We start from the raw sequence: 22,841 nt of genomic DNA on the forward strand, positions 1-22,841 counted from the left end.
CCAGGACCCTCTATTGTGATCTCTGTCAGAACAGTTGGTGGTGGTAGCCAGGCACCATCTAGGTGTGCTGGACTCAGTCTGGTGGAGGCTGTGGTACTTGTGGTCCATTAGTCCTTTAGACTAATCTTTCCCTTGCGTTTTTGATTTTCTTCACTCTCCCTTGCTCCAGACGATGTGAGACCAGTGGAGTATCTTAGATGGCTGCTCACCAAAGTAGAATGTAGAACATTTTCTTTATAAACTGTGTTATGCCAATTGAGCTAGATGTTCCCAGAGACCATGGTCCCCACAGCCCTCAGCCCAGTAATTCAGTCCCTCAGAGAGTTTGGATGTGTCCATGGAGCTTCCATGACCTTGTCTTGGACAAGCTGCACTGGCTTCCCCAGTACTGTGTGTACTGTCTTACCCCTCACCAAAGTTACCACTTATCTACTCTCTATTTAGTGTTTTTCCCTCCCACTCCTGCCCTCCCTCATAACCCTCAAAGATTGATTCTTCTTGTGTGTAAACTTTTTCATGAGTTTTTATAATTTTTTTATAATTAAAAAAAAAGATTTCCAAACTGTCAGTCAAGTATGAAGGAAATAAAAACCTTTTCAAATATAGTTAAGTCTCAAAAAATTTGCCTATGCTGCACCCTTCAGGAATTAATAAAATATACATTCTACCAAAATGAGGGAGTAAACCAAGAAGACATGAGATCCTGAACACAGGAATTTAATACAAGAGATGGAGCCAAAGGGAATCCCAATAAGGAGAGGCAACCAGCCCAGACTGGAGCTACTCCAAAGGCCCAGAAGGGATGTCTCCAAGAAGAAATTGATGAAATACCTGATTATGTTTGCTAGGAAGGTGAAGTTGGGGTGAATTAGTGAGACATACAGAGAAAACAAGCAAGGGAAGAAATAAGATAATCATTAGCTCTAAGGAAAAAAAGTGGTGCCAGAAGTGAAAAGTAATTATAGTACATTCCATGGCTCAGCTGTGATAACATAATCATAAAAATGTAAACACCGATCATTGGTCAAACTGAAATAACGATATAGCTACTAGAGAAGGGTGGATGGGAAGTGGGAAGTATATATGAAAGAGAGCTAAAGCCCCATTATTCATGGTGTAAAGTCAATAGAGGATACTCGTTTCCAAAATAATATACCTAAGTTTTGAAAGTGGTTACCTCCAGGGAGTGGAAAATGTCTTTTCTGTGGGGGAAATGGAGAAGGATTTTTTGTTTCTTCATAGAAGGGCCTTAAATAACTGCTGACTCTTTACACCATGTAAATATATAACTCTGAAACAAATAAAAACGTTTTAAAAAAATTGGGCAAATCATAAATAAGTAAATTTTTTTAATTATTCAATATAACCACCTAGAGCCACCACTTTACATTTTGACTATTTCGTTCTGATTTATTTCCCTGCATATTATATACATGCATAGTCTTCAAAGTTGTAATAACGCTATATATAGTTTCGATTTGTGCTTTTCACACTTCACACATCATTAGCCTTTTCACACATCTTTAAGTATTTGTTGAAAGCACAATTTTTAACGGCTGCATGTTATACACCCTAGTATGATTTAACAAATCCCTTTCTACTATATACTAGTATATTTATAAGTTATCACTATTATAAATAATGCTGTGAAGGATATCATTTTATGTAAATCTTTGCGTACTCTGAATGCTTCCTGGGCATAAATTCATAGAAATGCACAATCTCAAATTTAAGGGTCTTTGCCAAATTAACCTGAAAAAAATGGCTGTTATCAGTTTTTACTCCCAACAATAATGCATACAGCATCCACTTCCCTGTCTTCTTGGGTATAAATTTCTCCCCATCTTGTCCAAAACCCTGGTGGTATAATGGTTAAGAGATACTATGGCTGTTAACCAAAAGGTCGGCAGTTCAAATCCACCAAGCGCTCCTTGGAAACCATATGGGGCAGTTCTACTCTGTCCTATAGGGTTGCTATGAGTTGGAATCAGCTCGTCAGCAACGAGGTTTTTTTGTCCAATTTCATAGGTATTATTAGTTCCCAGGGCTGCTGCAACAAAATACCACAAACTGGGTGGCATATAAACATAAATTTATTATCTCACAGTTTTGGATGCTAGGCCATGGCCTCTCCAAGGCTCTAGGGGAAGACTCCTTTCTTCAGCTTTCGGTAGCCCCAGGGGTTTCTTGGCACTTCCTTGTAGTACAGCTGCAGACCCACGGGCCTGTCTTTCCCCGGTGTGTCTCCTCCTCTTTTGTAAGACACCACTCATTTCCAAACACACCATTTCCAAACAAGGTCATGTTCACAGGTACCAGGCAGGACTTCAACATATCTTTTTTGGGGACACAATTCAATCCATAACAGCAGGTGGAAGAAAAGTTTTTATTTGCATATCTTTGCATATTGTGTGTTCACTGGCTTTTTGCTCGTCTTCTTTTGTGAGGTATTAGTTTGTCTTTCGTCCATTTTTCCATCAGGTCCACATGGTAAATTAATCCTTCAGCAGCCTAATTTATACCATGATCTCTTATGAGCTAAATAAATCAGACCCAAGGACCTGATGATCTGTGAGTGCCCTGATAAAATCAAGTTCCTGAGTCTCAGTAAATCCCCTGAGGCCCTGCCTACGCGTGAGGCTCTGGGCAATAGCCAGGCATTTGAGCATCTTTATGATATGCCTCACACCTCACCATTTTATGCCCTTAAGGCACGTTCCATTTTCTACTAGCATTTGATCATCGTATACATCTTCTCTGCCCACTAGACTGACTCTAAGCTTCTACAGGGGAAGAGCCCTGTCTGATGGATCATTGTGTTCCTCTCTTTACCTCACCTCACCTCACCTGTGTTTCCCACACAAGACACTCATATATTTGATGAATAAAAACATAAGGGGGAGGGGGAGTGTGGGGGAGACTATGAACAGATGCAGAGAGAGAACAAGACAATGAAAGGACAGAGGGAAGACCAGTCCCATTCCACCTGAGAAAAGCAGCACCGGAAGTGTACAACTAGCAGGACTTCGCTTTCTGCCTGGCAACCCTGAACTCAGTTCCCAGAGCCAGAGGAGAATGACAAAAAGGAAGAAAAAGGAAAGAGGAGGAAATACATTTATACAGCAAGCAGATGCCTGAACTCTGAAGCTTCCACGTGGCCCCATTCAGGCAGCAGGATGCCACAGCTCCCCCCAGTGTGGTAGGGGACATTCGGGTCTCCCCTCCCAGTCAAGGCATAACTGAGCAAGTCAGTCCCCTCAATACCCCTTCCCTATCTCCTTTGGCTCCTTGAAGAAGGCCACAGGACGCTCTTTAGGGACATGTGCCATAAAACACAGTGAAGGATTCCTACAGATCTAGACTTTCTGGAGAACAGTACACACTCGCGGCCAATATTTTACCCAAATACAACTGACAACCTTACTGCTAATGGGTGCCATGAGTTAAGAAATGAGTTCCACTGTGCTTAATCAGGCAATGTATTAAAACCACCACCTATATACACCAGTGTTCATTGTAGCATTATTCACAATAGCCAAAAGTTGGAAACAACCCAAGTGCCCATCAACAAACGAATGTATAAACAAAATGTGGTACGTCCATGTTGTCGTTGTTTTTGTTAGGTGCTATCGAGTTGGTTCCAACTCATAGCAACGCTATGTATTACAGAATGAAACACTGCCTGGTCCTGTGCCTTGCTCACAATCGTTGTTATGCTTGAGCCCATTGTTGTGACCACTTTGTCAATCATCTTATTGAGGGTCTTCCTCTTTTTGGCTGACCCTGTACTTTACCGAGCATGATGTCCTTCTCCAGGAACTGATCCCTCATGACAACATGTCCAAAGTATGTAAGACGTAGTCTTGCCATCCTTGCTTCTAAGGAGCATTCTCATTGTACTTCTTTCAAGACAGATTTGTTCATTCTTTTGGCAGTCCATGGTATATTCAATATTCTTCGCCAACACCACATTCAAAGGTGTCAATTCTTCTTTGGTCTTCCTTATTCATTGTCTGGCTTTTGCATGCATATGATGCGATTGAAAATACCATGGCTTGGGTCAGGCACACCTTAGTTTTCAAGGTGGTATCTTTGCTTTTCAACACTTTAAAGAGGTCTTTTGCAGCAGATTTGCCCAATGCAATGCATCTTTTGATTTCTTGACTGCTGCTTCCATGGGTGTTGACTGTGGATCCAAGTAAAATGAAATCCTTGACAACTTCAGTCATTTCTCCATTTCTCCCCACATGTCTGTCAGCCTGTCGTACTGTGAGGGCTTGTGTGTTGCTGTGATGCTGGAAGCTATGCCACTGGTATTCAGGTATCAGCAGGTTCACTCATGGCGGGCAGGTTTCAGCTGAGCTTCCAGACTAAGACAGACTAGGAAGAAGGACCCGGTGGCCTACTTCTGAAAACAATTAGCCAGTGAAAACCTTATGAATAGCAGAGGGACATCCATACAATGGATTATTACTCAGCCATAAAGAGAAATGAAGTTCTGATACACACCCAACATGGGTGAACTTTGAAAACATTATGTTGAGTGAAATAAGTCAGACACAAAAGGACAATACTGTATGGGTCTTAAGGAGTCGCTGGGTGGTGCAGTCAAGCACTAGACTACCAGCTAAAGGGTTGGTGGTTCAAACTCACCCAGAGGCACCTCAGAAGATAGGCCTGGCGATCTGCTACCAAAAAGTCACAGCCTTGAAAACCCTCTGGGGCAGTTCTACTCTGCACACATGGGGTCGCCATGAGTTGGAATCCACTCCATGGCAACTAACATCAATAACGACTTCTGTGAAATATCTAGAATAGGCAGATGCATAGAGACCAGAGTTTATTAGCGGCTACTAGAGGCTGTGGGGAGAGAAAAATGAGGAGTTATTGTTGAAGGGGCACCGAGTTTCCGTTTGGGATGGTGAAAACTTTAGGAAATACACAACGGTGATGGTAGCACATGATAAAAGCAATTAATGTCACTGAATTGTTAGAGATGGTTAAAATAGCAAACGTTTTGCTACATATGTATTTTACCACAATTTTTTTTTTTTTTAACCAAACACTCATAACCTGATTTTAAAGACCAGACAGGTCAGAAACCTCTTGAAAATGAGCTGGTAAAATGCAGGTGATACAAAGTCATGGGCAGAATGGGGCTGAGGGAGCCCATAGGGGCCAGGAGGGGGCTGCCTCTTTGGCCTGAGGAAAGTCAGCTTATGATTCAGTATGGAACATTTCACCGTTTCTCTTTCCTGGGAAGTCATCCCACCTTTAGGAAATGGCATGAGCTTCATCCACACACTCCTCAGCAGTACAGTCACCGACCGCCACAGTGTGCCTCGTTTGAAGCCAGCGTGGTGGTTTACGAACAAATTGACAAAACACCCTTCACCGCATACTCGAAGAGGCTGCACAGGCCCGGCTCACTATTATTACTCCCCATTGCTAACCGCCACATTGTCTCATGATCTTGTCTTTCCTTTCAGTTCCAGTCTCTACAAAAGGTTTAAGATTAACCGATGTTCCTCCTTGCAGGCTGGAAAACAAGTGATAATGATCTAGGGATGAAAAACCAAACAAAGAAAAACCAGGATGTCGCCAGATAATCCCCAAGAATGTCACCAAATAACCCCCAAGAATACCAGTAGAAGATTAACTCATCTGAGACATGACCACCTGAAGGGGGAACTAACACAAACTTCTAGGACCCATAATCCTGTCCCTATAAAAGCCTTCAGCCAATCGTCATTGGGGGAGATGGGTTTTTGTTTGTTTTTTGAGGAATCTATTCCCCTCTGTCTTCTATATATCGATATATAATAAACCTCTTGCTGCTCACCTCACTCCTGTCTCAGAATTGGCTATTGCAGCAGGCGGCTCCAATCCGTCTTATTGCGGTAACAAATTTGGTGGCCTGTACGGGGAGCTTCAGTTGCTTGAGACACAGCGGCCCCAGGGCAGGGCCTGGGGCTGATCGACAGCTCTCCCGACAAGCGGCTGCGAGAGGTTTCATTTGCCTCTGGGGAGACTATCGGCCAGACCTGGGTATGTCACAGCACTGCTGGTCCCCAACTGCGCCAAAAGAGGTAGGTGAAAGAAAAGCAAGACCTGCATAGGAGGGATCCCAAGGTGAGTCCGCAACTCTTCTCCCTGTTGCGCTCAGGGCTGGGGCAGATAGGGCAGGCCCGAGGTTTCCGGAGCAGGACCTGAGCGCTTGGTTTCTGAGGCTAGAGGTGCCTCAGATGATTGATCCCCGTGAGTAGGGTCACAAGAAGGGACTGCTGGTGACTCTAGAGTCCTGGTTTCCAGATGTGTGAGTGCTCATAAGTGTGTCTGGGAGGTTGAGATTCTCTCAGATCACCTCTGTCAGCAGGCAGGGGCATCTGAGAGGTTGAAGGGGTCAAGATCACCTCCATCAGCTTGCAGGATTTCTTGTGAGTCTGTCTGGGAGGTTGAGATTCTCAAGATCACCTGTGTCGGCAGGCAGAGCCATCTGAGAGGTTGAAGGGGTCAAGATCACCTCCGTCAGCTTGCAGGATTTATTTGTTTACTGTGATTTTGCGTCTGTCCTGTCCATTCGTTTACTGTGGTTCTGTGTCTGTCCTGTCCATTGTCTGTGTATACCTAGTATTATACAATCTGCTTGGTCACTGTGATTCGGCTGTTAGGGAAAATGAAAATACCCCGGGTGAGACTGGTTCTTGAGACAGCCGTAGTATCTTAAGACCATGTTCACGAGTTAACTGATTTGGATCTTGAGAGCCCTGAAAATGCCAGAACAGTCAATATAATCTTTACATGACACAGTGCCCCTGATATTAAGAGAAAGCTTCAGAAAGAAGGAAACCAAAAGCTTGAAACTTATTGTTTAACATCTTTGATAAATGGGCCTGGATTTCCCCCACTACTACTAATTCACTGGTTTGGGGTTCATATTTAAAAACACTATAAACTGAGTATACTAAAAGTAACTTAGAATTTCAGTGACCACTTTGGGAAAATGAGCTTTCATTTGTGTTGCCCATTTTTTCCTTTAGGGAACTTTGCTTGATGCTCAGGTTGTCAAAAGGTCTAATATTCCTCCATCTAAGGCTCTGGCAAGTTAATAAGTTTTATCTAGAACCTGTTCTTTACATTGAGTCGAGTCAACCTTACCAAAAAATTGCTATGTACACTTTAAGAAACTAGGATCCACATATCCTTTTTTTTGTGGTATTGTCTGGTGAGTTTATGTGGTCTTTCTGCCTCCTTTTGTCTTGAAAGAGCTTTGGTATTTACTGGATAGACAGTCTTTCAAAATGTCTCCATCAACTTAAATATATGTGGATGTCTTCTGTGAGTCAAGAGAGTGAGGGCGGGGCCTCCTCAACCCCCAGCCTCCAATCTCCAAAGTCGTGTAGCTCAAGCAGAGCTTTTGAAAGACCCTTTCCATCTAGGTGGAAACTCTTTTAAGATAAAAGATAAGGAAAATTTCTCCTTTGCTATAGTTATCAGAAATTGAGTGGATCCTGATAATAGAACTGTAAACAAGTTCTCTCTATTATAGGGGAACTCTAAGAAGTCAAACAATAGAAATCACAATAAAACACACCTAAAATGGCCTGAAAAAATGTTTCCAGCAGTAGTCAGAGGCTTAAAGTTATATCCACATCAATGAATTGGTCAATTAAACAGAGACTTTGTGATTTCCAAAGCCTGTCACTAAAATCATTAAGGGCTAAAAATTAGGTTGGGAAAAATATGAGAAATAGTAAAAGTTGCATAAAAACTTAGAATGTTTAAACAGACTTTCTTTCAACAACAGTTATGTTTTATGGTATACAGGCTTAAAATAATTCCCAATACATCTTAGGTAACTTACTGATGTTAAATTGAGTTAATAGATATTTGTCATAATTTAAGCTTATATACTTTGGCTTTTTATGCCACAAGAGAAAGGACAGACATATATATATTTTAGCCTGCTAATGAGCGTTCATTTTTGCCATTTAAAGGGATACACATAAGAGGTATACAACAAAGACAACATTTAAGAGGTTTACTGAAAAAGAAATTTATTTGACATGGTCAAGTTTTATCTGACTAAAGTTTAATGGTTTAATTTATGAGATTTTTAGGAGTTTTAATGTGAAGTAGCATATAAAACAAAGAATTGGGTTTCTCACTGTTAAAATAACAAAATTTTCTCTTGATTTCTGAGTTAAAGGGTTAATTTATTCTTTGTGTAGTCTGCCTGGAAGACGAAGGTTTGGCCTCTCATTAGAATAAGATTCCTGAGTCTGAATACTAAGCCGCGTGGCTTTTAGAAAAGAAAGCTAAGGTTTTTACTTTAAGATCTTTGGTTAAAAATTTAAATATTGTTTCACAGTGACCTATAATACTATTATTTCTTTATTGCTAACTTGGTTGCAACTTTATCTTTTTGAATCTAGCATCATCAAAGCCAATGGTTTGATTGGGGAATTCACATCATTTACCTATGAAGTTTTTTTATTACAATTCAGGCATTTAAAAATTTGATAATCTTGGTATATTCTTGGTATATCCTGACTATATGGTATTTCGTCTCAGAATTAATATGTATTACATCTGAAGTTTTTTGAATACGGTTAATGGTTATATTTAGAAATATTTTTTAATCTAAAGTTCTTTTTTTTTTTTTTAACTGGTTTTATTTGGCCTTTACGTTGTGCTTGTAATTAATTTCTATCAGGTCTTTTACTATTAAGAATATTATTTTTATGAATTAAATCATGGCCATATTAAGTTTTGTCATCTACAGATAAGTTTTTACTTGGCTGATTTGCTGAAAACGTTTGACCAAAATATCTCAACAAAAAGATGGACTATATTAGACTTATGAAGAGGACTGTGACTAGACTCAGTCAAGATTCCAGAACTCTTATGTAGAAGCTGATGAGTTCACACACTGCTGCTGATACAGAATCATGTAGAACATAAATTAACTACGTAAACTAAGTAAACGAAAGGAAACTGTGGGTTGTATGTGGGAATACTGCTGATGTTTTAAGGTCCTACTGTCTGGATATAAGAAACCATTTTCCTTTTCTTCTAAATTATCTAACTAATGGGTTTAGATATTGTAACTCTTGAATTAGAGGTTCTGTTGATAAACTTAGCAAAGTTTTAACTATCATAACCAGAGAGGTGTCTGAAATTTGAGCTATGATTTTATGAAATAGAATAGTATTAGCCTTTCCTGTTAGTCTCTTAAGAAACGGTTTGTGCCTAAATAGATAAATGTTGCTGTATTTATATTAATACTCAGTCTGAGGTTTTGCAAAATGTAGTTGCTCTTGAGGCACATGAAAAGCAGTTACTGATGCTGCTTATGCATAAACAAACACCTATTATGAGGGAGGCCCATCTATCCCAGCCAAACCTCCTCTAGGCTGCATTCTAACAAACTGGAGGAGGTATAGCTATGAGCCTATGACAAGAAAGAAAATGATGTGCTTATATAACAACATATGGCCCCAATACCAGCTGGGGGACCAGAAACACTGACTCCAAAATGGGTCTTTGGCTTAAAGCACGATTTTTCAGCTTGACTTGTTTTGTAGGAAAAAATGAGACAAAATTCCCTATATTCAAGCTTTCATGTCTCTCTATCAAACTTTAAATCCCTCTAACCAGGTTCTTTTCCTGGAAAAGCTGAAAGCAAAAGTGCTTCCTGAATCCTCACCAGAGGGTCCCCTCTTAGAAGGAATAGCCCCGGTAACTGCTTTGGCTCCCCCCACCATATAGGGAAGGTGCAGTAGAAGCTGACAGGTTGGGTCGAGGAATGATGGCAGAGTCCCCCACAGAAAGGGCCGAGCCTGATTCTAGTCCGGCCAGCTGGAGAGGAACTGACAAAAGAAGGGAATCAGGAAGTAAGAGTCCGACTTCATCGGGTATGGTCTCCCCCCTGCACACACTTGTCAAGTACTGTTTTCGGTGAGGGTACTGCCGGGGCTTGGGCAGGGCAATCTCCTCTGAGAAAAATTCCAGCCGAAGGAGGAACAATGTTAGTACATACTCCTTTCTCTACCTCCAACTTGTATAATTAAAAGAATCACAATCCTCCTTATCGGCGGAACCCAAATAGGATGGCGGAGTTGTTCCTTTCCATTTTCTACAGATCCTTCCTGAAAATGCATGTGCCTTGCAGGCGACACTGGTGCAAGAAGAAATAGTGACATTTAGTGGTATTCCTTTCCATATTCAACAAAAGGTGAATCCGGAGGTCTGGGCATCAGAAAGGCCTGGGTGAGCCAAGTCAGCCGCACCAGTTAAAATTACTTTAAAACCTAGAGCACCTATTATAAACCAGAGGCAATATCCCCTCCGCAAAGAAGCTTTAGAAGGGAAAGACTTTTGAAATTTTGCCAGTTTCCGTACAACACCCCTGTCTTACCGGTGTTGAAACCGGGGACAAGAGAATATTGGTCTGTTCAAGACCTAAGGAAAATCAACCAAAGAATAGAGGACATTCATCCGATTGTGCCAAACCCATATACCCTTTTGGTTACTATACCCAGTCAATGTGCTTGGTTTTCAGTACTGGACTTGAAAGATGCCTTCGTTTGTATTCCTCTACACCCCAAGTCTCAGCCTCTATTTGCCACTGGATAGACTGATATTAAGACAGGGAATTGCTGTGGGGGTACTAACTCAAACCCTGGGACCAGCCAGATGACTGGTGGGCTACTGTTCAAAACAGTCAGACAATGCGGCCTGGGGATGGCCCCCCTGTCTTTGAGCCGTGGCTACAGCATGTGACCTGTTACAGGAACCCGAGAAATTCACCTTTGGACAAAAGGTAACGGTAAACACATCACATACAGTTCTGCCTCTTTGGAACAAAAGGGGGGTTTTTGGCTCATGGCAGGGCAGATGAGAAAATATCAGGCAATCTTGTTAGACAACTCAAACATGGTTCTGAAGGCTGTCTCCTCCCTCAATCCCACCACATTGCTGCCTATTTTGGAAGATGCCCCCGTACATGACTGCCGAGAGATAACTGAAGAAGTTTATTCTATCAGACCAGATCTCTCAGATGTTCCATTGACTGACCCAGAGATATAAATGTATACAGATGGCAGTGGCTTTCTATAGGAAGGAAGCCACAAGGCAGGATATGCAGTGGTGACACGAACCGAGGTCTTAGAGGCAGCTCCACTTCCTGCCAGCACTTCGGCTCAAAAGGCTGAACTCATAGACCTCGGGCAGGCCCTGCGACTAGGGGTAGGACGATGCATAACCGTGTATACTGATAATAAATATACACATATTGTCCTTCACTCACATGATGCCTTGTAGAAGGAAAGGGGACTTCTGACATCTGCCAACAAAGAAATAAAACATGTACCAGAAATCCTAGAACTCCTGAAGGCAATCAATGATCCCCTTTAGGTGGCAGTGGTATAATGCCCCGGACACCTGGAAATTTTAAATATCTGCTGGTTTTTGTGGACACCTACTCAGGGTGTGTGGAGGCTTTCCTTTGTCGAACCGAACGAGTCCAAGAAGTGACCAAGGAGTTACTCAAAGAAATCATACCCTGTTTTGATCTTCCAATCTCAGTACAGAGTGACAACAGGAGAGTTTTATGGCAACAGTCACCCAAGAAGTCAATAAGGTTTTAGATATAAATTGGAAATTACACTCAGCCTTGAGACCACAATCAACTAGAAAGACCAAAAGGATGAACCATACTCTGAAAAAGTCCTTGGCGAAACTTTGCCAGGAGACAAGCTCTACTTAGATACACGTTCTCCCCATGGCCCTGCTCCGAATCCGGGTAGCCCCTCGAAGTGGGCTCAAATTGAGCCCTTACAAATTAATATATGGGAGACCATTCCCGAAAAAGTCGACTTTCCCCACCTCAGTGATGACCAAGGTAGAGAAAAGAGACTGGGTCCGTTCTCTGAGAGCTGTCATAAACACTGGTAATCAGTATGCTTCCTCTTGTTTGTCTTTTCCTTTTGACATTCCCCTCCACAGGTTCCAACCCAGAGATCGGAGATCAGGTCCTGTTGAAAACCTGGAAGAATCAACCCCCGGAAGATCAACTGGCCCCTGAAGTTCTCCTGACCACCCACTCGTCTCTGAAATTAACAGAAGTAGCTGTATGGGTGCATCACTCGAGAGTAAAAGCAGCCCCACCAAGAGAAGAGAAAGAAGCAGAAAACAGAGAGCCACCATACTCTTGTACTCCAATTCAGGGCCTGAAGTATAAGTTCAAGAAGCTTACAGTACAATGATTCTGACCTTATTTCCCTCTATCGTTCTATTTCTCCAGGAGACCTGGACAGAAAAGATGCCGGTGATTCTACAGGCAAAGGGGACACTGACCCTACAAGCTGGGGACACTGTGACCCTCCCGTGTGTAGTCTCAACCTTAACTCCAGTAGGTCCAGTTAAGTGGGCCACAGAAGTGCCTGAAAGAGGAACCTTAAGAATACTGATTGTTCTAGTTTGTTTTTGTGTTCCCTGTTTTATGAGAATATTAACAACAGGAACTACAGATACTCTTAAGGCTAGAAAAATTTTTACCCTGATAAGTCGGGATGCCCCTTTTCCAGGCTCTGGGAATGCACGCCATCTAATTCACCAGGATGCAGCCGATTTCCACGCTAACTCACCCCCCACCTATGGCCCCTAGTCGGTATCAGAAGGTTTCCTTCTGAAACTCCCCTCCACAGGTTCCAACCCAGAGATCGGAGATCAGGTCCTGTTGGAAACCTGAAGATCAACTGGCCCCTCAGTGGGAGGGACCTTTTGAAGTTCTCCTGACCACCTGCTCGTCTCTGAAATTAAGGGAAGTAGCCGCAGCCCCAGCCAATGTCCCTAACCAGCAGGAAGTAGCCAGAAAAGAAGCAAAGCCATTTCCCAAGATTGAGAAACTTCCAATAAAAGGGGGGATTGGAAGAGGCTACACAGGCCCAGCTCACTATTATTACTCCCCATTGCTAACCGCCACATTGTCTCATGATCTTGTCTTTCCTTTCAGTTCCAGTCTGTACAAAAGTTTTAAGATTAACCGATGTTCCTCCTTGGAGGCTGGAAAAGAAGTGATAATGATCTAAGGATGAAAAACCAAACAAAGCACCCATCTTGTGACAAGAAAAACCAGGATGTCGCCAGATAATCCCCAAGAGTGTTGCCAAATAACCCCCAAGAATACCAGTAGACGATTAACTCATCTGAGACATGACCACCTCAAGGGGGAACTAACAAAACTTCTAAGACCCATAATCCTGTCCCTATAAAAGCCTTCAGCCGATCCCCAGTGGGGGAGACGAGTTTTTTGGAGGAATCTATTTCCCTCTGTCTCCTATATATCGATATGTAACAAAACTCTTGCTGCTCACCTCACCCCTGTCTCAGAATTGGCTATTTGCAGCAGGCGGCTCCAATCCACGTTATCGCGGTAACAATACCAGTTGCCAACTCATGGTGACCTCGTGCGTGTCAGAGTTCTAGAACTGCACTCCACAGGGTTTTCAATGGCTGATTTTTCAGAGGTAGATTGCCAGAACTTTCTTCTGAGGCACCTCTCGGTGGACTAAAACCTCCAACCTTTTGGTTAGCAGCTGAGCCACCCAGGAACTCTTAGTCACTTCATAGGGGGGCATTTTACAGAAGCCATTTCAATAGCAGCCCTACTTGTTCCATCTACTGACACCGATACAACCACTCTTCTATCTAGAGAGCGATGGGCTTGGAGTGCACTTTTTACATGAAAGATCCAACAATGGGATATATGTGAGTAAAGGGGACAATTAATGTGGTCAGGCTGACTTGTCTGAGTAATTTAACATAAAGGACACAGGGCTTACAGCTGGACAACCTGCCCTGGAATCTTGGCTCTGCCTTTCAGTAGCTGTGCGGCCCTGGGGCAAGTCACTCAATCTCCCTGAATTGCAAAATGAGGGAAACACCACTTACTTCCTTTCTCACAGAGCAAGTGAGAGACCTCAAGAAGGTAACATGCCAAAAGGCTTTGCACTCTGTAAAAATGTCGTTCAATGGTGAGCGTGTCATTATAAAGTCCCAAATACTATGCTGCAGAGCTGATGGACCTGGGGATCAGAAGAGGGGGCCGGTTCGCTCCTCCCACCAGCCACCTCGAAAAGAAACAGCAGCAACAAGAAAGGCCCCTTCCCCCACTTTCTTTTCTTTCTATTAAAACCAACAAGCAACACAGCACCAGATTAATATCTTTCTAATTACTAAGTTGTCAGTCACTGGATGAAGAATCTCCATAATTTAGTTATCAGCCATACTCCACATGTTGACATTGATAGCAGGAATCTCAGGGCCTTAGAAAGGCACATCTGGGACACCGCCATGCTTGTCTTCCCCGCCCAGAGGAGCTCTCCGTGGCCTCATTTAGTCCAAAGTCTCCCAACGTCTCACTTCAAGGCACAGAAATGAGATCTTTGTTCAGCACACAGCGGGTGGGTGGGTGACTGAGGTTAGACTGCTCAAACTGGAGGCGACCAACCTGAGCCCTGGAATGAATCCAGGACACGCCTGGGCAGGTCCACCTTCCCCTCCCAGGCTAAGGAAATCCCTGTCTGGGAGCTGGGAGGCTCTGATTTAATTCAACAACCCTTGGTAAAGAGCTATGGCTGCTAACCAAAAGGTCAGCAGTTTGAATCTACCAGGCGCTGCTTGGAAACTCTATGGGGCAGTTCTACTCTATCCTGTAGGGTCGCTATGAGTCAGAATCAACTCGATGGCAGTGGGTTATAAGGTAGGTATCCCTGGATGGTACAGTTAATGTGCTCAGTGGCTGGCTAACCAAGACGTTGGAGGTTCGAGTTCATCCAGAGGCACCCTGGAAGAAAGGCCTGGTGATCTACTTCTGAAAACTCAGCCACTGAAAACCCTATGGAACACAGTTCTACTTTGACACACACACATGGGGTACCATGAGTTGGAATCAACTCGATGACAGCTGGGTTTTGGTTTTTTTTTTTTTTTTTTTTTTTTTTCGTTTTTCATTATTTATAACCCCTACTTTACAGATAAGGAAATGGAGGCTTCAGGAGGTCAAGCCCCTTGCTGGGAAGTAGCAGAGCTGTGGTTGCTGAGCTTGAGGCAGTCCAACCTGAGGGCTCACACTGGTAACTGGTATACTCTACTCCCTCCCATGTCATCCTTCAAGTCTACATCTTCTAAAAAGCTCATGCCTGCCACCTCTTCCCAGTTGAGACCTTCCCAGTTATGCAGGTGGCCCTCTCCTCCGTCTGATCCCACTCCTTCTTCTCCCACAGAAGGCTGGACACAGAACAGGCACTCAGTCAACACCAGCTGCCCTGAAGCAGCCCCCACAGCTGGCCTGGCCATCACACTCAGCTTCCCTCACTGAGCACCAGGTCATGTGGGGTGACTTCATATACAGTCTCTCATCCTTCCAGCTGTCCTGCAAGGTAGAAATTGCCTCCCCATTTTAGAGAGGTGAGAGAGAGAGGCTCCCAGAAGTGAACTGTTGGTCTCACAGCTGCAAAGAGGTAGAGCTGGGATTCAAAGTTAGTTCTGGAATATCCAAAACCCACTCATTCCACTGCCAAGCTGCATACCCCTCAAGCTCCAGGGCTCCACAGAATCGCTCTCCAGGAGATCTCAGGAAAGATGCAAAGGCCTCAGCTTGACAGTGCTGGGGGGCAGGCTCCCTGGTGACAACTGAGCCACTGGCCCTGTGTAAGGAAAATGCTGGTTGCCTGCTGCATATCTGCATGCCTGTCACTCCTTGGAGCCTTGGAGACTTCTACTATATTAACAAAGCTTTTCCAGGAAAAGAGTTGTCCTTCAAGCTATTATTTGGCAGCTGTAACTTTAGTCTTTGATGAACCTTTTAGCAGAAATTAGCCGACAGCCAAACGACAATCAACTCAATTTAAGAAATATTTGTTGAGTGGCTACCACAAGTACTATGTGAGTGCTGGAAGGAGCCGTGGTGGCTCAGTGGTTAAGAGCTCAGCTGTTAACCAAAAAGTTGGCAGTTCGAATCCACCAGCCACTCCTTGGAAACCCTATGGCGCAGTTCTACCCTGTCCTGTAGGGTCACTATAAGTCGAATGTGACAGAGAAAAAGGCAGGAACACTCCTCTGTGCCCATGGGGCTCAGAGAGAGCAAGAGGGGCCCAGCAGGTGTATGGGAGGCAGTGAGTCTGAGAGAACTCTCTGATGGGAGCTAGGAGACGTGAGACAGCTCCAATGCCCGGCCACCCTGCCGCCCCCAGGCAAGGCCTCCCTGCCACCCCCAGGCAAGGCCTCCCTGCCACCCCCAGGCAGGCCTCCCCAGCTGGGTCTCCCCTCACTTCCTCGTGCAAAGCAGCTTCCTGTCAGGCACTAAAAGGGGAACAACAAACGGCTGACACCAAAGAAAGCCGCTCCCTGACCCAAGTATGCCAAATTAGGGTAAAACTAAGCCCCCCAAAGTGAAAGGAAATTCAGCTGAGGGTCAGGAATGTTAATTTTTAAAAAGACTCGTTCTGTTCTTTGTAACGGCTTCCCTTTCTTCCTCTTTGCACTATTACTTGTCTGTGTCTGAGGCCCCTTGGTAATACCCACTGCTGCCAACACGTGTCACTGCTGGAAAGTGACACCCCCGTGGGGAGCTGCTTTGTTTTGCTTTGTTTTAATACCACTCAGTCTCATCTCCTGAAAACCCAAATTCCACAACAAAACCGCAGACACCCAGTTCTCCACGAGGTCTCTGGCCCACAGCCTTTGAAAGCACTGCTTCTCACCTTTCTCATATCATGGCACACGCGGAGAACGACAACCTATGCTCAACCCCTTGAGGCCGCATACTACCTCCTCCCGCCGCTTAGGGCTGAGAGGGTCTCAGCACACGTCACACCCCTTCCTGATGAGCCTGTTGGGAAGCTCTGGTTTAAAGGGCGTAGATGTCACCAAGCCTCAAGAGAAATCACAACAGAAGTGGAGAAAGGCCAGAGAAGCCAGATGGATCAAAGGCCCAGATGGGGATGGGGCACATCGGACGCACATCAGAAACCGATGCATTTCAGTGCCGACATCCCAGACCTGCAGAGCTGGTGGGGACCCCCCACCTCACGGTCCCTGCCTGCCGGGCCAGGGTCTGAGCCGGCACAGACACAAACCCACATCGGGGTCCAAAGAAGGGGAAGTCAAGGCATTCAGTAACAGCAAAGGCTTTAGAGTAACCACAGGCCATCCATCTGCCCAATGCAGAGGAGGAAACCAGCGCTTCTGTGTGATGTGGTACAGGCTGGGGATATAAATAGCTTCTAAAAAGGTTAGCAAAATGCACAGACGACAAATCTACAGCAGGTTACTAAGGGAAACCAGGATGCTGAGTGCCAGCATCTCACCTGTTGCATTGATGTCTGGAGGGAACCCTGCGGCTCCTCCCTAACTCTGCTCCCTGGGTCCCTCAGGGATCTGGAGCCTGGGCGATGGAGGGGGTATTTCCTAAGCCCTTTGGATGTTCCCAAGTAGAGAAAACCTTTGCCTAATCACATCTCTGTCCAGTTGCCATAAGCACTCACTCTCAATTTCCTCACCTGGGAAAAGGCTCCCTTGGAGGATGCTGGGAGGATGCTGTCCTGAGGAGCAGGAGGAGCTTGACCCTCACCCTTGCCCTCCTCCCTTCCCATTACACTGGGCCCCTGGGTGCTACCCCATGGAATGCAGAAGGTGGGCATTCTGAGGCCGCCTCCAGTGAAGATTCCCTCCCGTAGACGAAGTGCCTCCCGGGGGCACCCAGAGGGCTAGCAGGGCAGCCTCAGCTGCTGGGCTCTGTCAAGTAAGAAGCAGATCTCACTTGTCATTTATAAAGCCACTCCAGAGGACTCCTGAGATGAGGATATTTATAGCTCCCATGCACGCATCCCTGAACTGTACGTGTTTTGAGTTAACACAGTACCAACACACCTGAGAGCACATGTATGAATTTCCACAAACTAAGATAGTGGCTAAATTGGGAACTCTAGGAATCCCAAACTCATCCCAACACACATCCTCCTGAGTGTATTTTGGGAGCTAGGACAAACTGGGCTCCAGTCCTTCCCTCTTCAGGGTATCAAATTCTGCCTTCCTGCCAAGGATTAAGAGATCAGCCTGGAGCTTGCAGCTTGAGAGCAGCTTGCCAGGCAGCTCCCCACTGGCTTGTCTGGACAGAGAGGGAGAACTCTGCCCACTGCCTCTTCATCTAAACTGTGCAGAGGTAGGAGGGAAAATCTCACCTCTCCAGTCCCTCCCTGAACAGACAAGGAGCTGCTGCAGAGCGTCTGCTGAAGCTCAGAAACCCAGACCAGAAGGAAGAAGCTCCATTGAGGCCCAGCAGGAGGCCAGACCTCTCCACAAGGCCCCCAGTGAGGAAGACACCTCCCTCAACTTCCACTCCAAAATGCTTGGCAGTCAAAATGTCAGGGCTGCTCCTTGACACCACCCGGGAGCTTGGTTGAGAGAAGGGAGGGCTTCCCTTTGGCAGCAGAGGCTAGTGACTGTGTTGGGGATGTTGAGGGATGTCCCCAGGCAGTGCTTGTGATGGAGATTGAATGACCCAATGCACATTCATATTCATTCTCTCTCTCTCTGCTAATAGCAGCAGAGGTCAAGTGGAAAGAAGCCTGCTCTGGCAAGGTCATGTACCACAACCATCACCTAAATGATATGTTCTCAAGTATGTAAATTGGGCAAGTGATGCCTATGTCTTTGAACTTGACTGGGGTCAAAGAGGAGCCCTGGTGGTGCAGTGGTTAAGTGTTCGGCTGCTAACCAAAAGGTGAGCAGTTCAAATCCACCAGCTGCTCCTTGGAAACCCTATGGGGTAGTTCTACTCTGTCCTATAGGGTTGCTATGAGTCGGAATCAACTCAATGGCAATAGGTTTGGTTGGTTTTGGGGGTCAAAGTGGCGGCCAAGGGTAGGTATGTAGCCTCAAGGTTCCAACCAGAGGGAGGCACTGTGGCTGTGATTCAAACATGAGTCAGCCCACTTGCATGAACGTTTTGGAGGGAAAACAATAGCTTTCCAGCGCTGTGAGCTTTCTCCTCATCTCATCTCACCCCTCGGGACGTAGAACCAACTGGAGCCTATATATATCCTACTTGTTTCTTAAATTCTACACAGAACTCTTTCTCTTACATCGCGGGGGATGCACGCTCTGGTTAGAAAGAAAACCATCAGATGCCCAATGAGGCATTTATAACAGGGAGCACTCGACTGTGACCAGTGTCCAGTGACGGTTACTGTGGGAAACAGAAAACCCAAAGCTGGCTCCATACCTCTACTGAAAATGCTCTAGGATCTAGCATTCTAGTGGAATTTCTATCAACTCCAGGCGTAACTGTCCTCTTCCATCTAGGGCCCCTTCCTCCCATGAAACTGACCACAATGGAGTACAATCCTTTCTTATAATACTTATTATTTTTATACTTATTCTTACAATACTTAATACCTACTATGAATAAAGGACAGTGCTTTTACAAATTACTTTAAGCAATTTAAGCCAGCCTACAACTCACCCTGAGTATAGATTTTCATTATTCACATTTTTACTAGATTACAGAGAAGGTATATATATAGCTAGGGTCACACAGCTAATACAGCAAAGTGCAGATATGAACCCAAGCCTATTTGTTCCAAAGCCAACGTGTTTTCCTCTGATGCCCATAAAACTTAAACGTATATATATATATATATATAAGTGCCCTCGTGGCGCAGTGGTTAAGAGCTTGGCTGCTAACCAAAAGGTCGGCAGTTTGAATCCACCAGCTGCTCCTTGCAAACTCTATGGGGCAGTTCTACTCTGTCCTATAGGGTCGCTATGAGTCGAAGTTGACTTGATGGCAATGGGTTTGGTTTTACATATACACACACACATTTGTATACATACACATACATAGTATTTTATTGTAGGATGAATCAGATACTGAATCCTAGAGGTATGAGGTCTTAATGACCAAGTATAACACAGAAATTCCCTTCATAACACAGGAATAGGCATCTTCATACAGGCATTTCTACGTATGCTGTAATTAGCCATGGCAGATTCCCATCTTAAATTTATGTACTCTTTTATACTCCCCTCCCCCCCGGGGGGGCTTAGCACAGTACTGGGTACAGGGTGGGCACGCATCATTTAGTCTCATCCCTGATTATCTTGCTAAGATTGCTTACTAGCAATAAGCCCTTAAATGCTGAAAGATAAATCATCACTGAGTTTGACCCCAAAACAAAAGTCTTAGCACAACCTAGTAAAAGACACTGGGAGAAATGCCAAGAGGGCCTAACACACATCTTGGTCAACAGAGTAGGTGCCCCACCCCTGAGCAAAGCAGTAATGTTTGAACTTTACCGATAGGTTGATACCGCTTGGTACATATCTTACAATCCTCCACTGGAAAGAGTAATTATGGAGACAAAGGAAAGCCTTGGTTTTGTAAATGGGCGCAGCTTTGGGAGATCTTGGGCAAGTTCTTTCCCTCTCTGGACTTAAGTTCTCTCCTCTGTAGAGGTGATGTACACCCCCCACCCAGAATGGCTGTGAAGGCTTCAGGTATCATGCTCTGGGCACTCAAACAATCCAGTCAACACAGGCGGTGATCTCAGCACCTCCCACAGCTTCCTATAAGTATAACCATATTGAATTGGAGCAAATGCAGACTCAAGTCCTAATCCCAGTGACGCTCCTTAGTAGCTGTGTGATCTTAGGCAAGCAACCTAGCTTCTCTGAGCCTGTTTCTTCATCTTCCAAAGTGGAATACCACCTATCCCACAGGTTGTTTTGTGGAGTAAATGGGGTAATATTTGTATGTGGCTGCACTAAGCCCTACTATGTAGAAGGAACTCAGAAATTTTAGTTGGGTCTGAGTACACACAGAACAGCTCTGACTATACATGTCCTGTTGAATAGAGTTCATCGTAAAAAAAAAAAATCATCGCGACAAGTAAAAGGGATAAGGGAAGAAAAGTCGTGTGAGAAGTTAAACTCAAGAGATAATTTTTAAAACCCTCCTTCCTTTGCACCAATAATTTCAGTCTCTTGTACTGCTTACAAGTTGGTCTTGTTTGACTGAGTTCGGCCTCATTTCTCTTGCCCTCCACATCTTCTGATTAAGAGAGAATAAATAACAGCTACAAGGCAGGCAACCAAAAGGGGTCCTGGAAACAGACCGGCTGCACCTACCTGGACCAGTTTGGGTGAATGGGGTGGCTTCAGGTGCTGCCAGCTTAGACCCTCCTCTAACCTAGCAGTTTAGAAATCAGGGACCACCATCCGGGCATCCCAAGTCATTTTTCAGAATCCAACACAGACTCTAACCTGGACCCACAATTCAGAAATCCAAATGTAGATGAGCTACAAACAATAACACCACAAGTCTGTCTCGACTCTGTGGCAGCTGGTTTCAACGCATACTGAACTCTTAACCCTTCCTGTCCTACTCCCGCCCCAGGGAGTGGCTGGTTGGATGTTGTTTCTTTTCTTTTTTCCCTGTGGTCCTCTGGTAACACCACAAATTACGTTTTCAGGGACTCAAGTCCCAGAGAGCAGTGATGTTGTAATAAACATAACCAGGACCAAATGCCTTCCCATCATATTAGATGATGCCATTTCCCACCAATCAGGCTCTTCGGGCAGGCAGACCACTCACCAATGAGGGCCCAGACAGCGGCTGTGAGGGGAAGACCTGGTCATCCGCAACTAAAAATAAGGGCGCTTCACATTGGCCGCTGCCACTTTGCAACAGGAGTTGGGACCCACACACCAGGCGCCATACAGAACCGCACACAGGCAAAAACTTTCACAGCCCATGGGTGTGCTGGTCTGGGTTTGTTTTTGGTTTTTAATTTGGCGACTTGAAGAAAAATAAAGAGCTGGACCAAGGGCGGGGTGGGGGTGGTGTTGGGGGGGGGCTCGCAGACATGGTCTCCCTCCCAGACACTTCAGTTTCCAAAGGCCCTTCGCAGCCACCCAGAATTGGGGAAGGGAGAGGGTTGTCAGCAGGCCAGGGGCCAAGACACTCACCTGTCCGGCCGTGTCATAGAGTCCCAGAAGGTACTGCTTGCCCCCCACGGTGACGCTGACTGCAAGGACAGAAGTGGGGGCGGGGAGAGAAACTCACAATGACCTGGGCTGTGGGGCAATTTCGATCCCCGCCAGGACCGTTGTCTCCCAACCCTGTTAGAGGTGTGCGGGTGCTCCCCGGCAGAAGTCACTCGCCTTCCCTTGGTCTCAGCTCACTGTGAAGTGGCGTGAGATCGGGGTGCGACATAGCCCCAGCTGCTCACCCCCTTCTCCCAAGTCCCGTAGCCACGTCTCTCTGGGTCCCACCAAATGTCTCCCCGGGGGCTTGGTGCGGTAGGGGAGGCGGCTATGGGAAGGTCAAGGCGGTCGGCCCAGGGCGCCGAGGGGTTTGGGCAGTGCGGGGAGCAGGAGACGGCTGCGGACGGAGGGAAGGAGGAGGAAGGGGGTGTCAGGTCTACAGGCGAGCGGGGTGACTGGAAGCAAAGGTGCGGGGGTGGGGCCGGGTGCAAGGCAGAGGGCGCGGCGGGGGAGGGGGCAGGGAGCGCGCTTCAGCGAGGCAGCGAGGGGGCTCCGCCAAAGTTGCTCCAAAGTTCCCGGCCCGGGGAGCAGCCCCTTAGTCAGCAGTTCCGGGGCTTACCTGCGTAGTGGTCGAAGACGGTGGGCACGTACTCCTCCGGAAAGGCGTCGTTGGCATAGCTCATGAGTAGGCACGTCTTGCCCACCGCCCCATCGCCGACCACCACGCACTTGAGCATCAGCGCGCCGGGCCCGTGAGCCATGCTGCGGCCGGCCGGCCTCCGGGCATG

General features: G+C 45.6%; 1 protein-coding gene across 1 annotated transcript in view; it reads right to left on the reverse strand.

Moving 5' to 3' along the window:
* RHOQ (ras homolog family member Q) overlaps positions 1 to 22,835 on the reverse strand; it is a 49,726-nt gene extending 26,891 nt beyond the window's left edge. Inside the window, exons 1-2 of the mRNA XM_004369493.2 lie at positions 22,673 to 22,835; positions 22,036 to 22,094 (exon numbers count right to left, since the gene is read on the reverse strand). Of these exons, the coding sequence (XP_004369550.1) occupies positions 22,036 to 22,094; positions 22,673 to 22,814 (201 nt within the window). The 5' untranslated portion in view covers positions 22,815 to 22,835. The remainder of the gene's footprint in view (positions 1 to 22,035; positions 22,095 to 22,672) is intronic.
* Positions 22,836 to 22,841: the final 6 nt, after the last annotated feature.

This window comes from Trichechus manatus, unplaced genomic scaffold, assembly GCF_000243295.1.
Source record: "Trichechus manatus latirostris isolate Lorelei unplaced genomic scaffold, TriManLat1.0 scaffold00005, whole genome shotgun sequence".
In the NCBI taxonomy this organism is placed as follows: Eukaryota; Metazoa; Chordata; class Mammalia; order Sirenia; family Trichechidae; genus Trichechus; species Trichechus manatus.